This window comes from Fukomys damarensis, unplaced genomic scaffold, assembly GCF_012274545.1.
Source record: "Fukomys damarensis isolate Sample0158 unplaced genomic scaffold, DMR_v1.0_HiC HiC_scaffold_12, whole genome shotgun sequence".
Taxonomy (NCBI): domain Eukaryota; kingdom Metazoa; phylum Chordata; class Mammalia; order Rodentia; family Bathyergidae; genus Fukomys; species Fukomys damarensis.
Window position 1 is genome coordinate 53,751,495 of NW_022900924.1, and position 17,025 is coordinate 53,768,519.

At 46.5% G+C, this 17,025-nt stretch overlaps 1 protein-coding gene across 1 annotated transcript in view; it reads left to right on the plus strand.

Annotated features, from left to right (window-relative positions):
- The first annotated feature begins 206 nt into the window (after window positions 1-206).
- Klhl6 (kelch like family member 6) overlaps window positions 207-17,025 on the plus strand; it is a 55,241-nt gene continuing 38,422 nt past the window's right edge. The window contains exon 1 of the mRNA XM_010624288.3: window positions 207-667. Coding sequence (XP_010622590.1) covers window positions 381-667 — 287 coding nt within the window. The 5' untranslated portion in view covers window positions 207-380. The remainder of the gene's footprint in view (window positions 668-17,025) is intronic.

Here is a 17,025-nt window from a genome sequence, read left to right on the forward strand (position 1 = left end):
GCCCATCCCGTCGTGGACTCCTGGGATTCGTGGAACACCAGGAAAGCGAGTGCACTGAGCAGACCAGAGGCTTCCTGCTCACGGAGGCGAGGTGGGAGCTGGACCAAAATAACCACACAGCACTCAGAGAAGCCACCCCTTCCCACCCGGAGGCCCCTCCTACACAGCCACTCTAAGTCATTTCTAAATTGGTGAAAATTCACAGAGAGAAGAAGCTTAGGACTTGCCGGCGTTTGTAGTAACAGGATGAGAAAGTGCGAGACTTCCTGTTATGTGTGTGTGACAGCAAGTGATAAGTGGAGAGCCCGGCACAGGAAATCCGCTCAGCTCCTGCAGTGTGACCTGCCCGAGACGTGGGAGCTCCTGCAGCCCAGACGTGGATGGCAGGACAAAGGGGCGCCTGGGCCATGGACGACGTGGTAGAGAAGAGCTTGGAAGGGCCCCTGGCACCGGTTACAGAGGAGCCCTCCCAGAAAAGGGGAGATGCGGTGGAAATCTTAAATGAGGAGAGGGTGAAATTTGATGATGCAGAACTCGCCTTAATTCTTCAGAATGGCTTGGAGACCCTGCGAATAGAAAACGCTCTGACAGATGTCATCCTGTGTGTGGACATCCAGGAATTCTCCTGCCACCGCGTGGTGCTTGCCGCAGCCAGCAACTATTTCAGGTCAGCAGGCCTAGAACCAAAGTCAAATGGGGAGGGGGAAGCAAGTTGCGAGGGAAATCTGTGCCCAATCCAAGTAGTTTATGTTAGTTTATCTGTTACGTTTATGTTTATGTAGATACCTATGAAGGCTTGTGTGTCTGCTTGAGACACAAGAAAGGCAGTTATCATCAAACTCTAGATGTCAGTATTTAAGCCACATTTTGACCGAGATTGATTGGCAACATTTAAAAAGCAATGCTGTGTAAGATGGTGAACCTTCTCTGTGTGTACGCCCTTGTTCTAAAGGATGGAAAATTGCTTAAGTCACGGGGATTTCTTTTCCTCTTTCCTTCGTCTGACGAATGTGTCCGAAACACGATGTTGTCTTTGTTCACTGACCGAGGTAGAGAAAAAGGGTGTGGGTGCAGCCCCTCTTTTGGAGTTACCAAGCGATTTGCTACAGATGTGGGGTTCATGTGTGGGGGGAAGGGAAAGCAATCGCAAAAGAGCTCTAGAGGTAAAGAGTCCTTTATGACATTTGGTCACCCGTACGATGGGGACCGTGACAATTACCTGTGCACACTGCTGTGATAATTAAGCACAAGAGTGAAAAGAATCCTGGGCAGTGCCCAGAATACGGTAGATGCTCAATATATTTGTGTTGACATTTTTCACCCGATTCTGCTTCGTTCAGCTAAGAACCATTATTACAATGAATGTTTACCATTAGCAAATCCCTGGAGTAGGGATGAGGGAGAATTATGGGGAACCCAGTGAACACAGTCAGATCTGGCATTGCCCCTACGAATGTGAGCGTGGCAGGGGACCAATCTGTAAGGGCCACGTGGACTAAGAAGGCATTGGGGGAACTTGAAAAAAAGGCCCTTACAATTCTTCATAGTAAGAGTCTTCTTTTTGGGGGGGTACCGGGGATTGGACTCAGGTCCTTGCGCTTGTGAGGCAGGCCACCGAACCGCTGAGCTCAATCCCCGGCCAATTCTTCTTAACTTCTGGTTCAGAAGATCAAGAAGGAAAATAATTACACTGTTCTGGGGACACCGGGGGAAATCTTTCTTTGGAGTTCAAAGAGCAAGGTGCTGCTGTTGTGGGGCTGGGTTGCTCGCACATGTTGGGGAGCAAGGGGGTTTCTGCACTGGAAGGATTCATGCCTGCGGTGCATCCGCAGTCGTAGCTGTGTCATTTTATACTTGCAATGCCGTGATGAAGGTGGCTGGCGTTCCCCTGTGTAGGAGGTGGGATCCCACATGGCCTGTCTGGCCGCCAGAGGAGCAGGAATTCTATTCATTCTAGAAACCCTTGGGTTGACTGCAGTACAAGTTGGAGGTTTTCTCCCAAAGGAAGTGTGTGAAGATAAAGCATAGGCCGACTGTAAACTGGGTTGGCACAGATAAGCGTATAGCTTACTCTCCCAACATTGGTCACTTGCTCTCACAGCTGGTCACATGCTTCTTGGGAGTGAATGAAAGCCAACTTATCAGTGCCCTCGGGACTTGCTTGAGGTTCATTCTTTCTGTTTGGAATCCCTGGAAGATGGCCATCATATACTTGATTAGTAATTTTGTTCACGGGCTGGCCTACCTATGGGACAGGCCTGCTGGCTGTGGGTCCTGGACACCTCACGGCCCTGCCCTGGCCTTTGGGTTTATCCTCCTAACCACATAGTGTGTGGGTTCCACCTGCTGGTCTAGGACACTTAGGGGAGGTCTCTGCCAGTCCCTAGAGCAGGCTGTGGCCATGAGAGGCTGCAGGCACACGAGGGCTATGCAGCTCCTTCCCACACTTCCTGGTTGTGAGGGGAATTCCTTCTGTTCCTTTCTGCAGAGCACTCACTAGATTCCTAGATCCCTAGAGGGATCTGCAGCCTCGTTTCCGTAATGAATACAGTCCTCGAGAAGACAGCATTCTCCTCTGCTGCTAGTAACGACTTATTTGTGGTGTGTGTGGGGGGCCAGGCCCAGTGCCACCTGTGCCGATGCACACCCCGGCCCCGCGAGGTGGGGATTTTATCCTCATGTTACAGACGAGGAGCTGAGGTCCCGGGTGTCACAGTTCGTATCAGAGTAGCCACTCCTGGCTTTGGTGTGGGACTGACACGAAGCCTCCCTGGCATTGCCTCCCTGCTTCCTTGCGTTGTATCTAAGGGTTTGAAAAGGCCTAGGAGCCAAGTTCCTCTTCTGCTTGTACTTCAGAAGGCCAGGGAGGCTGCTGTGTCTGCGAAGCTTCTCACATGGCTCTGTGCTTTGGCGTGCCTGGCAGCTGGATGTAAAATCATGTAGGTTCTCCTCGTCCTCCTCCTCCTCCTCGTCCTCCTCCTCCTCCTTGTCCTCCCTCCTTCTCCTCGTCCTCCTCCTCCTCCTCCTCCTCCTCTCATTGAGAAAACCAGCACTTTCTGCTAAGTAACTGACCATGGTTTATTTAACTCAGCTGACAGTCATTTGGAGCGCTTCTAATCCCTTGTCATTACGGTCAGTGTTGTAGGTATAGCCTTGTTATAAATCATTTCATATGCACGCAGGAGTGCCTGGAGATGCACTCGTGGGAAGGGCTTGCCAAGCCAATGCATCCTCAGTCTCAGTGGATACGACCAGGTTCTTCTTGATGGGGGTAGAGTCATTTTGCCTTCCCCAGGGCCTTAGTAAAAGAGGACAGCATGTAACAGATGATTTTAAAAATAATACATTGACAAATTATAGCTGTGCATATTTAAAGGGTACGAGAGGAGCTATGATATTTGGATATAACAAGGAGTAACCAAGTCAAGCCAACCAACCCATCAAACCTTTAACATTTTTGGCGACGGGAACATCCAAGATTCTTGTTCCCAATGACACTGAGGTGTGCGGTACCGTGCAGCGCCTCTCAAAACAAAACTCTAAAACCCACAGACCAACTTACTTCTCCTGTCTAACTTGTACCTTTTGATTAGCATCTCTCCCTTTCCCGCCCTGTCTGCAGTAATCATTGCTCTCTGTTTCTATGACTGCATTGTTTTAGGTTCCTTGTACAAGTGAGAACTTGTAGCGTTTGTCTGTCTGGCAAACTATTGAATTTTTGTTAGTCTCATAGGTAAGAAAGAATATCTCTATTCAGTTTTAATTTGCATATCTCTTATTTTACTAAGGTCAAACCTCTTTTCATGCGTTTGAAGTTCATTTTCTTGATAACTATCTCTTCCTATCTTTTTAAATTTTCACGTGCAAGTTTTAAAATTCAAACTTATTTGTATCCAAAAAAGGCATGTAAATAGTTCACAAAAAGTTAAACAGTGTTATGAAATCCAAAAATTCCTCTTTACTTCTTCTACCCTTTAGTCCTATTCACCAGAGACCATTTTAGATTTCTAGCTGTTGCTTCTGGTGCCATTCCTATATTTCTATGCTCTTTGTTCTTTCTGGGTTTCTCAATATTAGCTATCATTTATTTATTCCAGATAAAAGATCAAGCACTTATAACTAAGTCACTTACCATACTCTATGTACCCTTTGTCTCTCAACATAATTTTTTCCCTCAGTGTTTTCAGAGAAGATCTTGCTGATCTTGAACTCACCATGTAGCCCAGGCTAGCCTTGAACTTGCGGCAGTTTTCTTGCCTGAGCCTCCAAAGTTCTGGGATTACAATGTGCCACCATGCCCCACTTAAAGATAATGTTTATCATACAGTTTTGCTGAATATGTAGTAAGAGTTTGCATGAGCTGGGTGTGTGGCACATGTGTGGAATCTCAGAACTCTGGGGCTGAGGCAGGAGGAATGTAAGTTAGAGCCCATTCTGGGCAACTGAAAGACCCTGTCACAAAATTAAAAAAGAAATTTAAGGCTGGAGATGTAGCTCAGTGTAAAGAGCTCAATCCTCCATACCTAAAAAAAAGAATTTTCATCATTATGTTCAAGAAAATAGTGTTCCCTGTTGGGCCAAATAACATGATGTTATAATACATCTTTCCTTGTAACCTTTTTTATTTTTCCTAAAATTAATAATTCTCTCTAGGCTGACCATGTAGCTCAGGGTTGGGGTGCTTCTCTAAGGATGCGCAAGGTCCTGGGTTTCATCTCTGACACTACAATATAAGTAAATGCGTGATGAAGTACATTGGCTCTGTCTTCCCTTTGCTTAGCTTTTGGAGTGCCTTCTCATCGCAGCCTCTCCCGAGGATCTTTCCTGTGGGCTAATCCATCCCCGGACATTCCCTCACGTCCCTCGGCCCTCACATGTTCTCTGGATTTTCAAGCCATTCCTGTCCACCTGCTGACCCACATTCCTTATCACACAGAGGCTTTCTCCTTCCATCCTTGTCTTTCTTATGTGGCTAATAGAAGTCTGATGTCCTTCTGATTTCTGATGTTTTGTCTGTAATCAGTGTTTTCTCTCTAGAAATTTTTAAAAATTTCTTTTAACATTTTGAAGTTTCATGATAATGTACTCTTTGTATGTGTGTGTGTGTGTGTGTGTGTGTGTGTGTGTGCATTTTATTCCAGCCATTGAATACTTGCATAATTTAGTTTAAGATATTTTCTTGTATTATTTCTCTGCTAATTACTTGTTCACTTCTTTCTTTGTTCTCCATTTCTGAATCACCTGCTAAGCAGATATCACTTCCAGAACAATCTCCTTCTCTCTTATCTTATCTTGTTTACCTTCTTTTTTTGTTTGTTTGTTTGTTTTTTTTTTTTTGGTACTGGGGATCAAACTCCGGTCCTTGCACTTGCAAGGCAGGCAGCGGAGCCACTTGAGCTAAGTCCCCGGCCTTGTTCACCTTTTTCTTTGGTTTATTTTCTGGATGATTTACCTCAATTTTATCTCCCAATCTGTTGGGATTTCGGGTTTTTTTTTTTTTTTATTATTTCCAAAGGCATTTTCTTATTTTGAGCGTTCATTTGATAACATTTTGTTCTTGTTTCGTGTAGATTATACTTTTCATTTCTTTGAAGTTTACATATACTTGAAAACTTTTTCTTCTGTTTATTGTAATGTTTGTGTTTTCTGTGCATTTCCTTTTCTCTTTTAGTCTATGTCTTTTATTTGAGAGGCTATGCTGAGATATTTGGCTGTCTTTATATATCTATTTGTATTTAAAAATAAAACACTACAAAGCAATGGGTGCTGGGGAGTGAGGACTTTGCTTTGGAGTCATTGGAGATTGAAACTTACTTTTTTCTGGAAATTTCCAGATGTGAGTATTTGAAGGTCTTTGCCCCAGTACCAATTGTTTAAAAGAAATATTCTCCCTTTTCTTGCCTGAGAGGATACAAGCCTAATCGTTTGCTTTCTGGGAAAGGAAGATGTAAGGGTACATCATTCCTTGGGTTTTAGATTTATATTTAGGTCTGCTGTTTCTGGGTCCACATTGAGCCTGGCATCCACGAGGAAGCTTGAATTTCTCCAGAACAAATCGTGTGCCTCCTGTGAGTGGTTTGGGTGTTGTTGCTTGGACGGGCAGAGTGGGAATGTAGACCTGAGTGTGGTGAGTGTAATGGCTTCTTTTTTACAGCCTTTCAACCAGTGCCTCTGTTTGTGGTTCTATATGGCCCTTACCCCTACTCCACTTCTGTCTTTTAAAGTGATCATGGATGGCTAAGTTTTTCTGGGGTTCTCCAGAGAGGACTGGATCAGGACTGTCTTAGCATATGCAGACCTTCCTTCCTTGTATTTAAGTCTTCCCAGTCCTTTGCTCTCTTGATTGTGGTAACCCACCAGCTCCACCTAATGAACCAGGCAAGATGTAGAAGAAGTCTATGGTGACAGCTGCTATCATCCTGTGGGTATTCAGATTTCAGTTAGCTAGGGGGATAATAAAGCCAACGGTTTACGCCACTGTGTATGAGAGAGAAAAGCCTTTCTGGCCACCAATTATTCCATTGTCTGTGTCACATACTGTCCCCAAACCCCAAGAATATCACAGAAAAGCAGTTTCAAGAGTTTATTTGTGGTGGCAGAGGTAGATAGGGTGGGAATGCGTCAGCCAAACAGGCACTGTATTTAGTAATTCCGACAATGTATTTCCCTTTTGGGGTCTATTTAAACGTCTTGAGAAGAGTGAGGAAGTTGAGAAAAAAGTCTTAAGAATGAGAAAAGGGTGAGAGAGAATAAAGCATTGAAAATCACCATATAACACGCATTTAAATGTCTAACAACTAAATGTCAAGCTGTGCAAATATTCTCATGACAGAAAATTGAGGCGAAAGCATAGACTTAACATTCAAAATAATTTATTTTATAAAACTACTAGTGCGTTGTATGAATTTACTAATAAAGTTGCTATTTATATTATGCCATCGAGCAGGTCCCCAAATCAAAATCATTGCAAGGGGTTGCGTGTGAGACCCACTGAGCCCTACCTCATGAGAGACTGCTGTCTAAACCAGTGGTTCTTACCACCTTGAGGGCTCAGCTCACTGCAAAATGTGGCCTCCTCTATAAATGACAGTGACCTGGGAGGGCAGTCACCTTGTGATTCTCAGGGTTGGCAGAGGAAAGGGATGATGGTGGTGAGGGGTGGTGTTACCAGGCCTCCTCCAGTCCTGTTGATGATTTGACCTTCCTCTGTGCTTAGGCTGAGTCAGCAGCTGGCTCCTTTGTTGCTGCCTCGGCCTAAAATCTTTGCCTGGAGTCTGATCCCTTCCCTGTGCCTCAGTTTCTGGGTCTGATTCTCTGAGGTTATATTGAGGAGACCTTTTCCATCAACTACAAAAATCAGGCCTGTGGCCAGGAATGGGAAGGGCATTATGGGTACAACCTGTACATTTATGAGCCATTCGTACATATTAACAGTTCCTGGTTGGCAGAAAGTGGGACCAAAGTTTTACTTGTTGTAATTCTTAGTTTATCCTCCATAATGGTGTAGGATGGAGCCAAAGGACAAAGGAAAACAAAAATAAGTTAAGGGTATCTAGGCATAGATTTAAAAATATGGTTAATGGTGAAAAGATTACAGGTTGCTGTTTCTACCGTGAACATATTTGTTGGACTCAAGTGAAGCTAACTACTATACTACCTAGGTTGAGCCTGGTATTTTCCATTTTTAGCATCTTCTAATACTGTGGAGAAAACCAATCTGGTGGTAATATTTAAGTATGATAGGTTTATTATCCCTGCAATTCTGAAATTCTCAAAAACCTGACAAGTAAAAAGCTTTTCATAACTTATGTGGCAGCCAAATCTTCTTGAACTGCACTTGTTTGGTGAGCACCCCTGTCCTGAACTGAGGTGAGGCTACTCAGTGTTTCTTTATTCTACTTCTGGTAACTATTCATGCAATCACTGCTGACGTTCAGATGCTCTGGTTAACAGAGTGATGGAGGTGCTTTATAATATTCAAGATGTACTAGTATCCAAACAGTTCTAAATGCCAATGCACATATGGCTATAAAATTTGGGGATAGGGGATTATGATAAAGCTCAATGGGCTTCATATTCGTATTTTTGGTCTACCTTTTTCACATGCATATGTTTCTGTACTTGTAAAATGTAGTTTATGCACAATTTTGCTTCTTGCTTTTTCCTTCCTTTTGTTAAAATCGTTTTCCTGTTTTCATAACTACCATTTATTTATTTTGCTGCAAGTTTTAATAGTTGCATACTATGACAGTCATTCTCTCTCCTGTGAATGTTTCAGTCATTTCTAATATTTTGTTTTTATACTTGATGTGGCAATCTTTGCATTAATTATTTTTTTGACATTTAGAATATGAAAAGACCAGCATTTTTGGAATACTGACTATATGTCAGGCATTTTGTCAGAGTCTCTTGCTTCTCTTTATTTCAGTTATCCTCACAACAATCTCAGTAGTTAGATAACAGCTACAGAGCCCTGTTCCATTTCACTCGTAAAGGAACTCACACCGGAAGAAGGGTTTCCCTGTTGAGAGCCAAGCCGAAAACACGGGGCAAAAGTGTGATTATGAGGACGTTGGCTGTAGGACCATCCAGTCTCCCTATCTTCCCACACACTAGTGTGGGCTGCAGACTCTGAAAAGGAGGAAATGTGATGTCGCTTCCATGTGTGAGTGCACACGTGTGCAGGTAGGACACTGTGGGAACGTCCATCCCAGTGTGTGCCTGGGGGCTGAGCGCTGGCCCCACAGCAGCAAAAACCCAGCATGCTTTAGGACACCAGTGTGGCTCAAGGGCTTAAAAGCGAGGAGGAAGGAGTCAGGCCAGGGTGAGTCACATGTAAGAATGTATTTGCCTAAAAGCACTTGATGTTCTGTAATAAGTCAGATTTCTTAGTTTCAGTGCACAGAAATTGACCCTGACTTGTTTGAGAGAGGGATTTATGTAGATGAAAATAGGGACTCAGAAAATCCACCCCCCCACCCCAGAAATCTGGAGAACCAAAGGCAGAAAGCAGACAGGTACAAAGGAGGTCAGGCAGCAGTGCCCGTGTTGGGAGGGCTCCCCAGCTGCTCAGGGGCCTGGAGGTCACAGCTGCTGTGCTGTGGCCCCAGCACTGCTACACGCTGTCTCTGGAGCTGGAGGCTTCTGCGGCCTCAACCAGACAAGCTGTCCTCTGTCCTTGCTCCTTTTCGCCTCATTCACCCCGGATTCAAAGCCCAGCATCGGTTTACTTGACCCATCAAGGCTGAGTTAAACATGCTGACACCCTCACTGGGCCAGGAGGAGGTTAAAGTGAGCATCATGTCTTTGAAGCTACTGGAGGGGGAAGTGGCTTCTGCTGCTCTGTGTTTCAGAGTCTGCTCTACCCAGGGAGTGCTAGATGCAGGGCAACCAAAAGATGCCAAGTGTCTACGATAGGCACCTACTGTGGGCCGGGCACACAGAGCTGCAGAACAGGTGTTCAGGGATCCTGAGAACCACCTAGGTATTGGAACTACTAGGACCCTGAGATCCTAGCAGACAAGGGGACAGTTGTTAGGGCTTTCACTCTTCCTCTGTGTCGTCCACTATGGGTGCAGCAGACCCAGGTTGAAATGTGAATTACTTGGGGCAATGCTTTCTTTGTCCCTGTGCCCTCGGCACCGTCAGCAGACGCCCTGTGAATAATACAGGAGTTAAATGAGACCTCGGTGCCCCTCCTGCAGGTGCAGGCACTGAATGAGTAGCGTCTCGGTGTGGGCAGGGAGTCCCCACAGAGGTGGGAGACTTTAGAACAGAGAAGGACGAGGAAGTGTGGTCCTCATAGGGAGGACTGAAAGCAGTTAAAAAATCAAAAATGCTTCAGAATGTTGGGGATTTAAGAGATCATTTCTGTGACTGCTGGACACAGGTGTCCCGTGCCTGCCGACCAGCAGCATCCTTAAAACTCAGGATAGCAGGCTGACGGGCAGGAGGTGGCTGTCTCCTTTGCAAGCAGATCCACAGATGGAGGGAGGGACTGCTTAGTGATGTCTGTGAAAATCTTTATTCGTCATACTTCAGGGCACCACCTTGGTAGAGGAACACTGGTCATGTTATCTTTCTTGGGATGAAAACTCCTGGAAGGAGGGAGTGCAAAATATTAAGCTTTCAGTATTGTAGTGCTGAGTGGATTTAGCCAAATTTCACCTGTCTATAACAGGCACATTTATTAATTAGGCGCCCACGTACTCTGGGTCAGGCACAGGGTGCACAAAGATGAGTGAGTTATGGTTCTTCTTGACCCGGAAGACACAATCTAGTTAGGGGCGTGGTGGTGGTGGGGAGAAGAATAGCATCATTTACATACAGGGTGGTAATTGCCACAATTGGGGTTCTGCAAAGGACGATGGGGACTCACAGGAAGATAGTAAATGAAGTTGGAGAAAAATCAACCCAAGAAGGCTCCCCGGAAGAGGCGATATAGGAGCAGCATTTTTGAAGAATGGGTAGGCATTAGCCAGACGACACACACTGGGCCGGGGATTTAGCTCAGCAGTGCTGCCGCCTGCCTCGCAAGCACAAAGACCCGAGTCTGATCCCCGGTACTGTCACAAAAACAAAAACCAAAACCAGAAGAGTCACACTGCTGGGGAGAAGTGACAGGGGGAGCGTGTGTCAAAGGGAAACACTGGGAGGAAGCGTTCGGCATAGGAGGGGCCGTGGGAAGAGGCTTAGGGAGGACACGGAGAAGGTGCGTGGGCCAGCGAGGCTGAGAGGCGCAGGTCAGACCTGGGAAGGTCCTGCTGAGTGGTGCTGAGGACTGAGCGTATCTCATAGGCAGGGGAGCGGAATGAGGACACGATCTGAGATCTCTGGTAAAGGAGCTGTGGGCTGAGGGTGGGGAGTGCTCCTCGGCCCAGCGAGCCCCTCGTGCGGTCCCGGGGAGTGACGGAGAGCCCTGGGGGAGGCAGCCGTGCCTGGGGAGAAGGGGAGAATGTGAGGTTAGGGGGCTGGGAAAACAAGGAACTGACTCCTTCCTTTCCCAGGGCCAGTTCCGAGCTCCAAGCTTGGAAAGAGAAAGGGAAAGCAGCAGGGCCCAGCAGTCCTTCACCGGCTCCTGCAGCCCTGTCCAGCAAAGCCCAGAAACCAGTAATTTCAAAATAACTCAAGCTCTGGATTTGCAATTTCTTTTTTTTTTTTTCCTCATTGAGTTTATTGGTACATTTTAGGTATACAGTACAGTTACATTCATTATTGGGATCTTGTGCCTTTACACGACAGGTCTTGGTTTGCAATTTCTAAACACTCTGAATGTGATACACACTACAGCTATTGTTAAAATTGCACCCCCGTTTTTGTACTAGGGATCGAACTCAGAACCTTGTGCTTGTGAGGCAGGCAGCAGAACCACTGAGCTAAATCCCTGGCCCTGGTTCCCTTCTCTTATCTGCACCTCTGATACAGACCACTGCTGGATTTGAGGGTGCTTTCCTTTGAGTTTTCAAAGTGTTCTCTGTCTAGAGGACCAATTAGAAACAGGGGTCCCTTTCTCTGGGGACTGTCAGAATCCATATTAGGATAAAAAGCTTGTCAAGGGCTGCAGAGCTGGACTGTAGCCCAAGCCCCCAGCCCTGATACCTCTGGTATCCTATCACCCTAGTTTGCTCTGTCTTCACCTTCAGCTGCATGGCTGGTCTCCCTTCCCTCGGCTTCTGTGTGATGAAAAGCCAAAGAACAGGCCTGCCTGAAAGGGGGTTCGTGTGTCCTTTCGGGTGCCCCTTCCCAATTAGGCCACTCACGCACCGAGAGGTCCGGCAGGAGATCTTTATTGTAGGGAGGCGAGCAGGAGGCAGGAAGGCAGAGAGAGAGAGAGAGAGAGAGAGAGAGGAGGAAGAAGAAGCAGAAGGAGAGAGAAGAACAAAGAAAGGAAGGTCCTTTTATCAGTTTTGGGGTGGGCTATTGCTTATTTATGAGGAGTGAGCTACTTTTAACCTATCACAGGCCAGATTGCTTTTATGGGCCCAGTCCTGCAGACACAGGTTTCAACTTCCTGGACCACTGTGGGCTTGGAGGGGAGGGAAACCAGAGATAAGGGCATGAGGTCATTTTAGGAGCCAAGATGTACCAGGAGAATGCAGCCTGTGAGGCGGCGTCACAGCGTACTTTAACATGATCAATTCCCTAACACTGCCTGTCTAGACTGTGTCATGGCAGCTGGCACCAGGAGCCGTCCTGTCACAAAAGACACAGTTTCTACCACTGAGGGAGCCCCAATATTTGAGTTCCTTGGGGTGAAGATTGGGACTGGTTCCAGTTTGCAAGTTTAGAAGTGGATGGAACCAGGGAATGCTCAGAAAAAGTCCCTGGGAAGAGGCTGGTCTTTGTTTGCTGGGTAATGACATGTGGCCACAGAGAAGCCAGCGTGGGGTCTGGGATGGGGAGGAGTGGGGCGGAAAATATTCAGAAACAGAGGGTGATGTGGAACCTCTAGGACTTAAGCTCGCTCAGGATGTGGCAGCGGACAGGGGGACACAAATGCTGACCCTGCTCCGGCCCCAGGGAGAAGTGAGAATCCAAGCAGACCTCACAGCAGGGTTGAGAGGGAAGTGGTGTTTGGTTAGGCGAAGCCAGCTTTGTCTTCAGGGAGGAGGTAGAAGAGCTATAAAATCAAAAGCAACATGAAGCAAGGAACTGCATCCACCCGGACACCCATCTGTCCATCTGTCCATCCAACAATTGGTGACTTAATGAGCATCTCAGAATGAGGCCTAAAAAGGGCTGAGGATACAGCTCAGTGCAAAGGCTCTGGGTTTAACGCTAAGGGCCAACCAAAACCCAAAAACAAAATGAAAAAAACCCCAAAGAAAACTGTCTGCAGTGGGCCATTAATATGAATTGAGAGAAATAAACTCTATCTTCTCTCCCTGTGCTGCCTACACATCTAACAGAGGAGACACATTAACACCAGACCTAGTAGAGCCTCTCTAGGAGTGTTGATTTGCACAAAGGCTCGTGTTGGAAACTGCTAGTCACTGGGTGTAACTGCATCACAGGAAGAGGAGGGGGGGACACGGGCCACACCGTGAAGGGCCTTGTGTGCCAGTGTTGGGGTTACTTAAGTTTTCCTTCTTCCTGGATACCTTTAATGTAATCTTCTGGAATGTGGGCCCATTTGCGGTGAGGGATTTCCGTTGTCCAAGCGATCAGTTGGGCCTCTGCCCTTCAAGTCATGGGTACTCAGCTCAAACTAGTTCAAGGGTAAAGAAAGGAAGAAAGAATTCATTTGCTCATGTAATTTTAAAGGGTTTAAAAGTATTGTTTCAAGATGTAGTTGGGTCCTTGTGCTCCATCTCATGTCAGGACTCAGTTTCCCTTTTGTCTCTGTTCTGCTTTCCTCTGTGTTTGTTTCTCTCATGCAGGCTCTTCACACATAGACAAGAAGGTCACCAGTGTCCCCAAACTTTTATTTCTACCAACTCAGCAATCCCAGTGGGAAGAAAAGTTTCTTTCTCAGTAATTCCAGAGAACATTCTGGAATTGGTTGTGCTTAGAAAGTTCCGGAATGGGCTGTCCATCCTTATCCAGTCACTATGGCTTGAGGGTTGTAGCATGTGATTTGTACTGTGCTCACTCTCGGCCTAAGAGGTCAGGCTGGCACCATCCAAACACTGCAGACAGATGTAGAAGGAAGGGTAGTTCCCAGTGGAAACCCCGGGTACTCTCCCTAAAAAGGATACAGACGAGTTGGGCAGGCAGAACAAGAGCCGTCCATTAGATCTTTGACTGAATCCTCACTGAAGCCTGGCCACAAGCCCTTGTCATGATTAACGTTCCACCCAGGCCAGTCTCGCAGGACAGAACAAGCCCTTCCTTCTGTCATAAATCTGTATGGGCTGAGTTACATGCATGCTGTGACACCAGCAGTGGCCCAGTGGGGCTTGGCAGGCTCTGGCCCCATAGTCCCTCAGAGGGGCCATGGCCAGTGTCTTTGAGGAGTGGTAAACTGGACAGGGAGCTGGGCAGACAGCAGTTCTTTCAAGGCCTGGTGATGCTTAGAGTCTATGGGGGGTTGGGGAGCCCTGGTTTCCAGCTCTTCTGTCAGTTTGGTATAATGACTCAGCTCATGGCTGGGGATTCAACAGAGTGACTCCAGGTCCCAAAGAGGAAGGTAGAAGGCTGCTAATCATAGTTCTGCAGTGGAAAAGGAGATGGCCATGAACTTCCAAATACTTCTCTGAAGGTATATTAGCCAGTTTTTTGTTACTGTACCTTGCTCAGCTCACATTCTAATCAGGGGACAGCCATGAAACTAGTCAGCGAGTAGATATGCGATGTAATTTAGGTTGTGGCAGAGCTACAAAGAAAAATAAAGGAAATGAAGGTGGTAGGGAGTGACTATTTTAGATTGAGGACAAAGCAGGGAGGGCTTCTCGGAGGAGGTGAGCTTTGAGCAGAAACCTGACGTGAAGAAACCAATTCACTTCTGTGAAATGAGGATCCTAACAGCTAACTTTGTTTTTACAAGGTTCTCATGAGAATTGGCCAGTGTCTTTCTAGAAAGTGATTTTATTACACAAGGTCTCATATGTATGCCAAGGGGTAAACTGTTAGCAACTAACTACTAGTGTTGTCAGAAAGCAAAGTAGGCTGGTACACTTGGTGCTAAAAAGCCCCAGGTTCCGGTCTCCTGTCTATCTCTGCCGTCTGTAGGGACCACACTTTGCCCACATGCTTTCTCGGTCTTCTAGGGGAGCAGCGGGAGACCGGGGAATTTACTCTATGAAAAATATGTAGGTTTCTCCTTGGTTTCACCTGATCTGTGTTCAGCATGGTGGTCATGGCCCAGGGCGATGGACTTTAGTGGTAGAAATCAGTTAATGCCTCTCAACAGAGAATACAGAAACGCTGGGAGTTTGGGATCCAAGGGAGAGGAGGGGAAAGAATGACAAAGGAATCACTGTGTGCTACGTCCATGAGCCAACTCCTCACAATGAAAGTGGTCATTATGTGCTGCAAACTTGTGTGAATAAAAATAAAAATAAAATTCCACATATGCAGCTAAGAGCCCCGGAGAGGACCATGTCTTCGGGACACTTTCTCTCTGTGTGCCGTGAACAGTTATCGAGTTATAGAGCAGTTTGTGCGGAGCCCTAGCGCTCCCCTCACTCTGGAGGGGTGGTGCACGGCAATGCCTCCCACCAGCCTGCCCAGAATCCTCTGAAGTGACTTCCTTGAGTGCTTACCAGGTGCTCGGTGCCATGCTAACCCCTCGATTCCAAACAGCTCACAGAGATGGGGATGACTATCATACCACTAAATAGATGAGCAAACCAAGGTTTCCTCACTTGTGCTAAGTTATATCAGGATCCGGTCTAGATTGCAGCCTTCCGCTGCCTTCCAGCTGCCAGCCAGTAGCTCCTTTTCTTCATTCTCCCTGGGCTCCAGGAAGCCCCTTTGCATGTGCACATGCACACACACGCACACACACACACACACACACACACACAAGCATGCACAAAGCTATATGTGCCTGAGCATTTACCTGCTCCCGGGGTGGCCCACAAATGAAGGCTATCAGGTACAGGTGTGTCAGCTCAATGCCTTTACCTCTTGTTGGGACAACTCTCCAGTATCCCTGCAGGATCAGGCCAAGCTGACTTTCTGCACAACTTCGGTCTTGCTTGACTTCTTTCCTCCCTGTCCTCATCTTGCTCCCTCTGAGCCATCGCTAGCACAGGAGGTTCTGCTGCTGGGGAGCCCAAGCACCTGTTCAGGTGCGGGCTGAGCTGGGGCACCTCAACTCTTACGACTGTACGAGTTAACCTAGGAGTTGCATTCTGGCAGTGACAGCTCAACAAAGAGTCCAAATAACCTGGACAGACCAACGATGCGGTGCATTGCTTGATGTCCATTGACTTCAGTTAAGAGCTCTTCAGAATGCAAGGCACTGAATGAGAACATATACATATACACAAAAGAAACACAAACGAGAGCATGTACAAATACATCTCACCTAATACAGGACATCTCTCTATTAGGGTTTTCCAGTTTTTATCTGAATGTTAAAGATCTCAAATAGTCCTTGCCTTAACCATACTTTGATTTATAACTTTGTGAAGTTTTGATAGTGTGAAAGTGATACGTACTCGGCAGAAACTTCTCAACTTGCACTGGGTTCATCAGGATACAACCCACTGTAAGTCTAGAGGCAGAATTCACCTTTCACTTAAGAGCACATTCTAGGTGATATAACATTTAAAAATGTGAGGTTAGAGATTATATGGCCTCAGCTTTGTGAAGCTTCAGTGGATCCCAAGATTGCTGACTGCCCACTGCTGGGAATGTCCTACTTTCCATGTGTAAGACATTTGTGTGGGTGACATTTGCTTTACCCCCTGGGATGGCTGCGGATCTGGGTGACCCAACACCGAGTGCAGGACAGACACTTTAGGGCTACATCAACATGGCAGCTGTCAACTCCATGTAGCCCCTGAGAACTGTGGGTGGCCTCATCCCAGATGCCCTTCAAGGATGAATACACACAAGGGGTTTTGCAGACTTCGAACAAATAATACAAATGATCACAGTATAACTGAGAGATATCATTTCTCATATGTCAAAATGGTAATATTTTAGAGATATACTGGGTTAAGTAAAATATATTATTAAAATTGATTTTTCACCTGTTTCTTTTCATTTTTGAAGTGTCGGGACTTGAAAATGTGAACTCGCACACAAAGCTCTCTCTAGTGGGCAGCACTGCCCTAGGGACAGAGGGAACTGTCCAGCTCTTCCCAGGGAGAGGCTGGGCTGAGAAGAAGCTGTTTGTTTGCTACAAGGCAGGGTTCTTTATAAAATCAGGAGGCAGGCAGATGAGACACACCAGGCATCATTTTTAAAGGCACATGACTGTGGTTCCGAAGATGGCTCCAGGCTGCTGGGCAAGTGGATTTATGGCCGAAGAAAGTAGCTTGTAAATTGGTCACCTTCTCAGCGGACATCATTGCTCATCTGGGATTTACTAAGTTCAAAGGCCCCCCTATTCACAGCTGCCTTTCCTTTCTT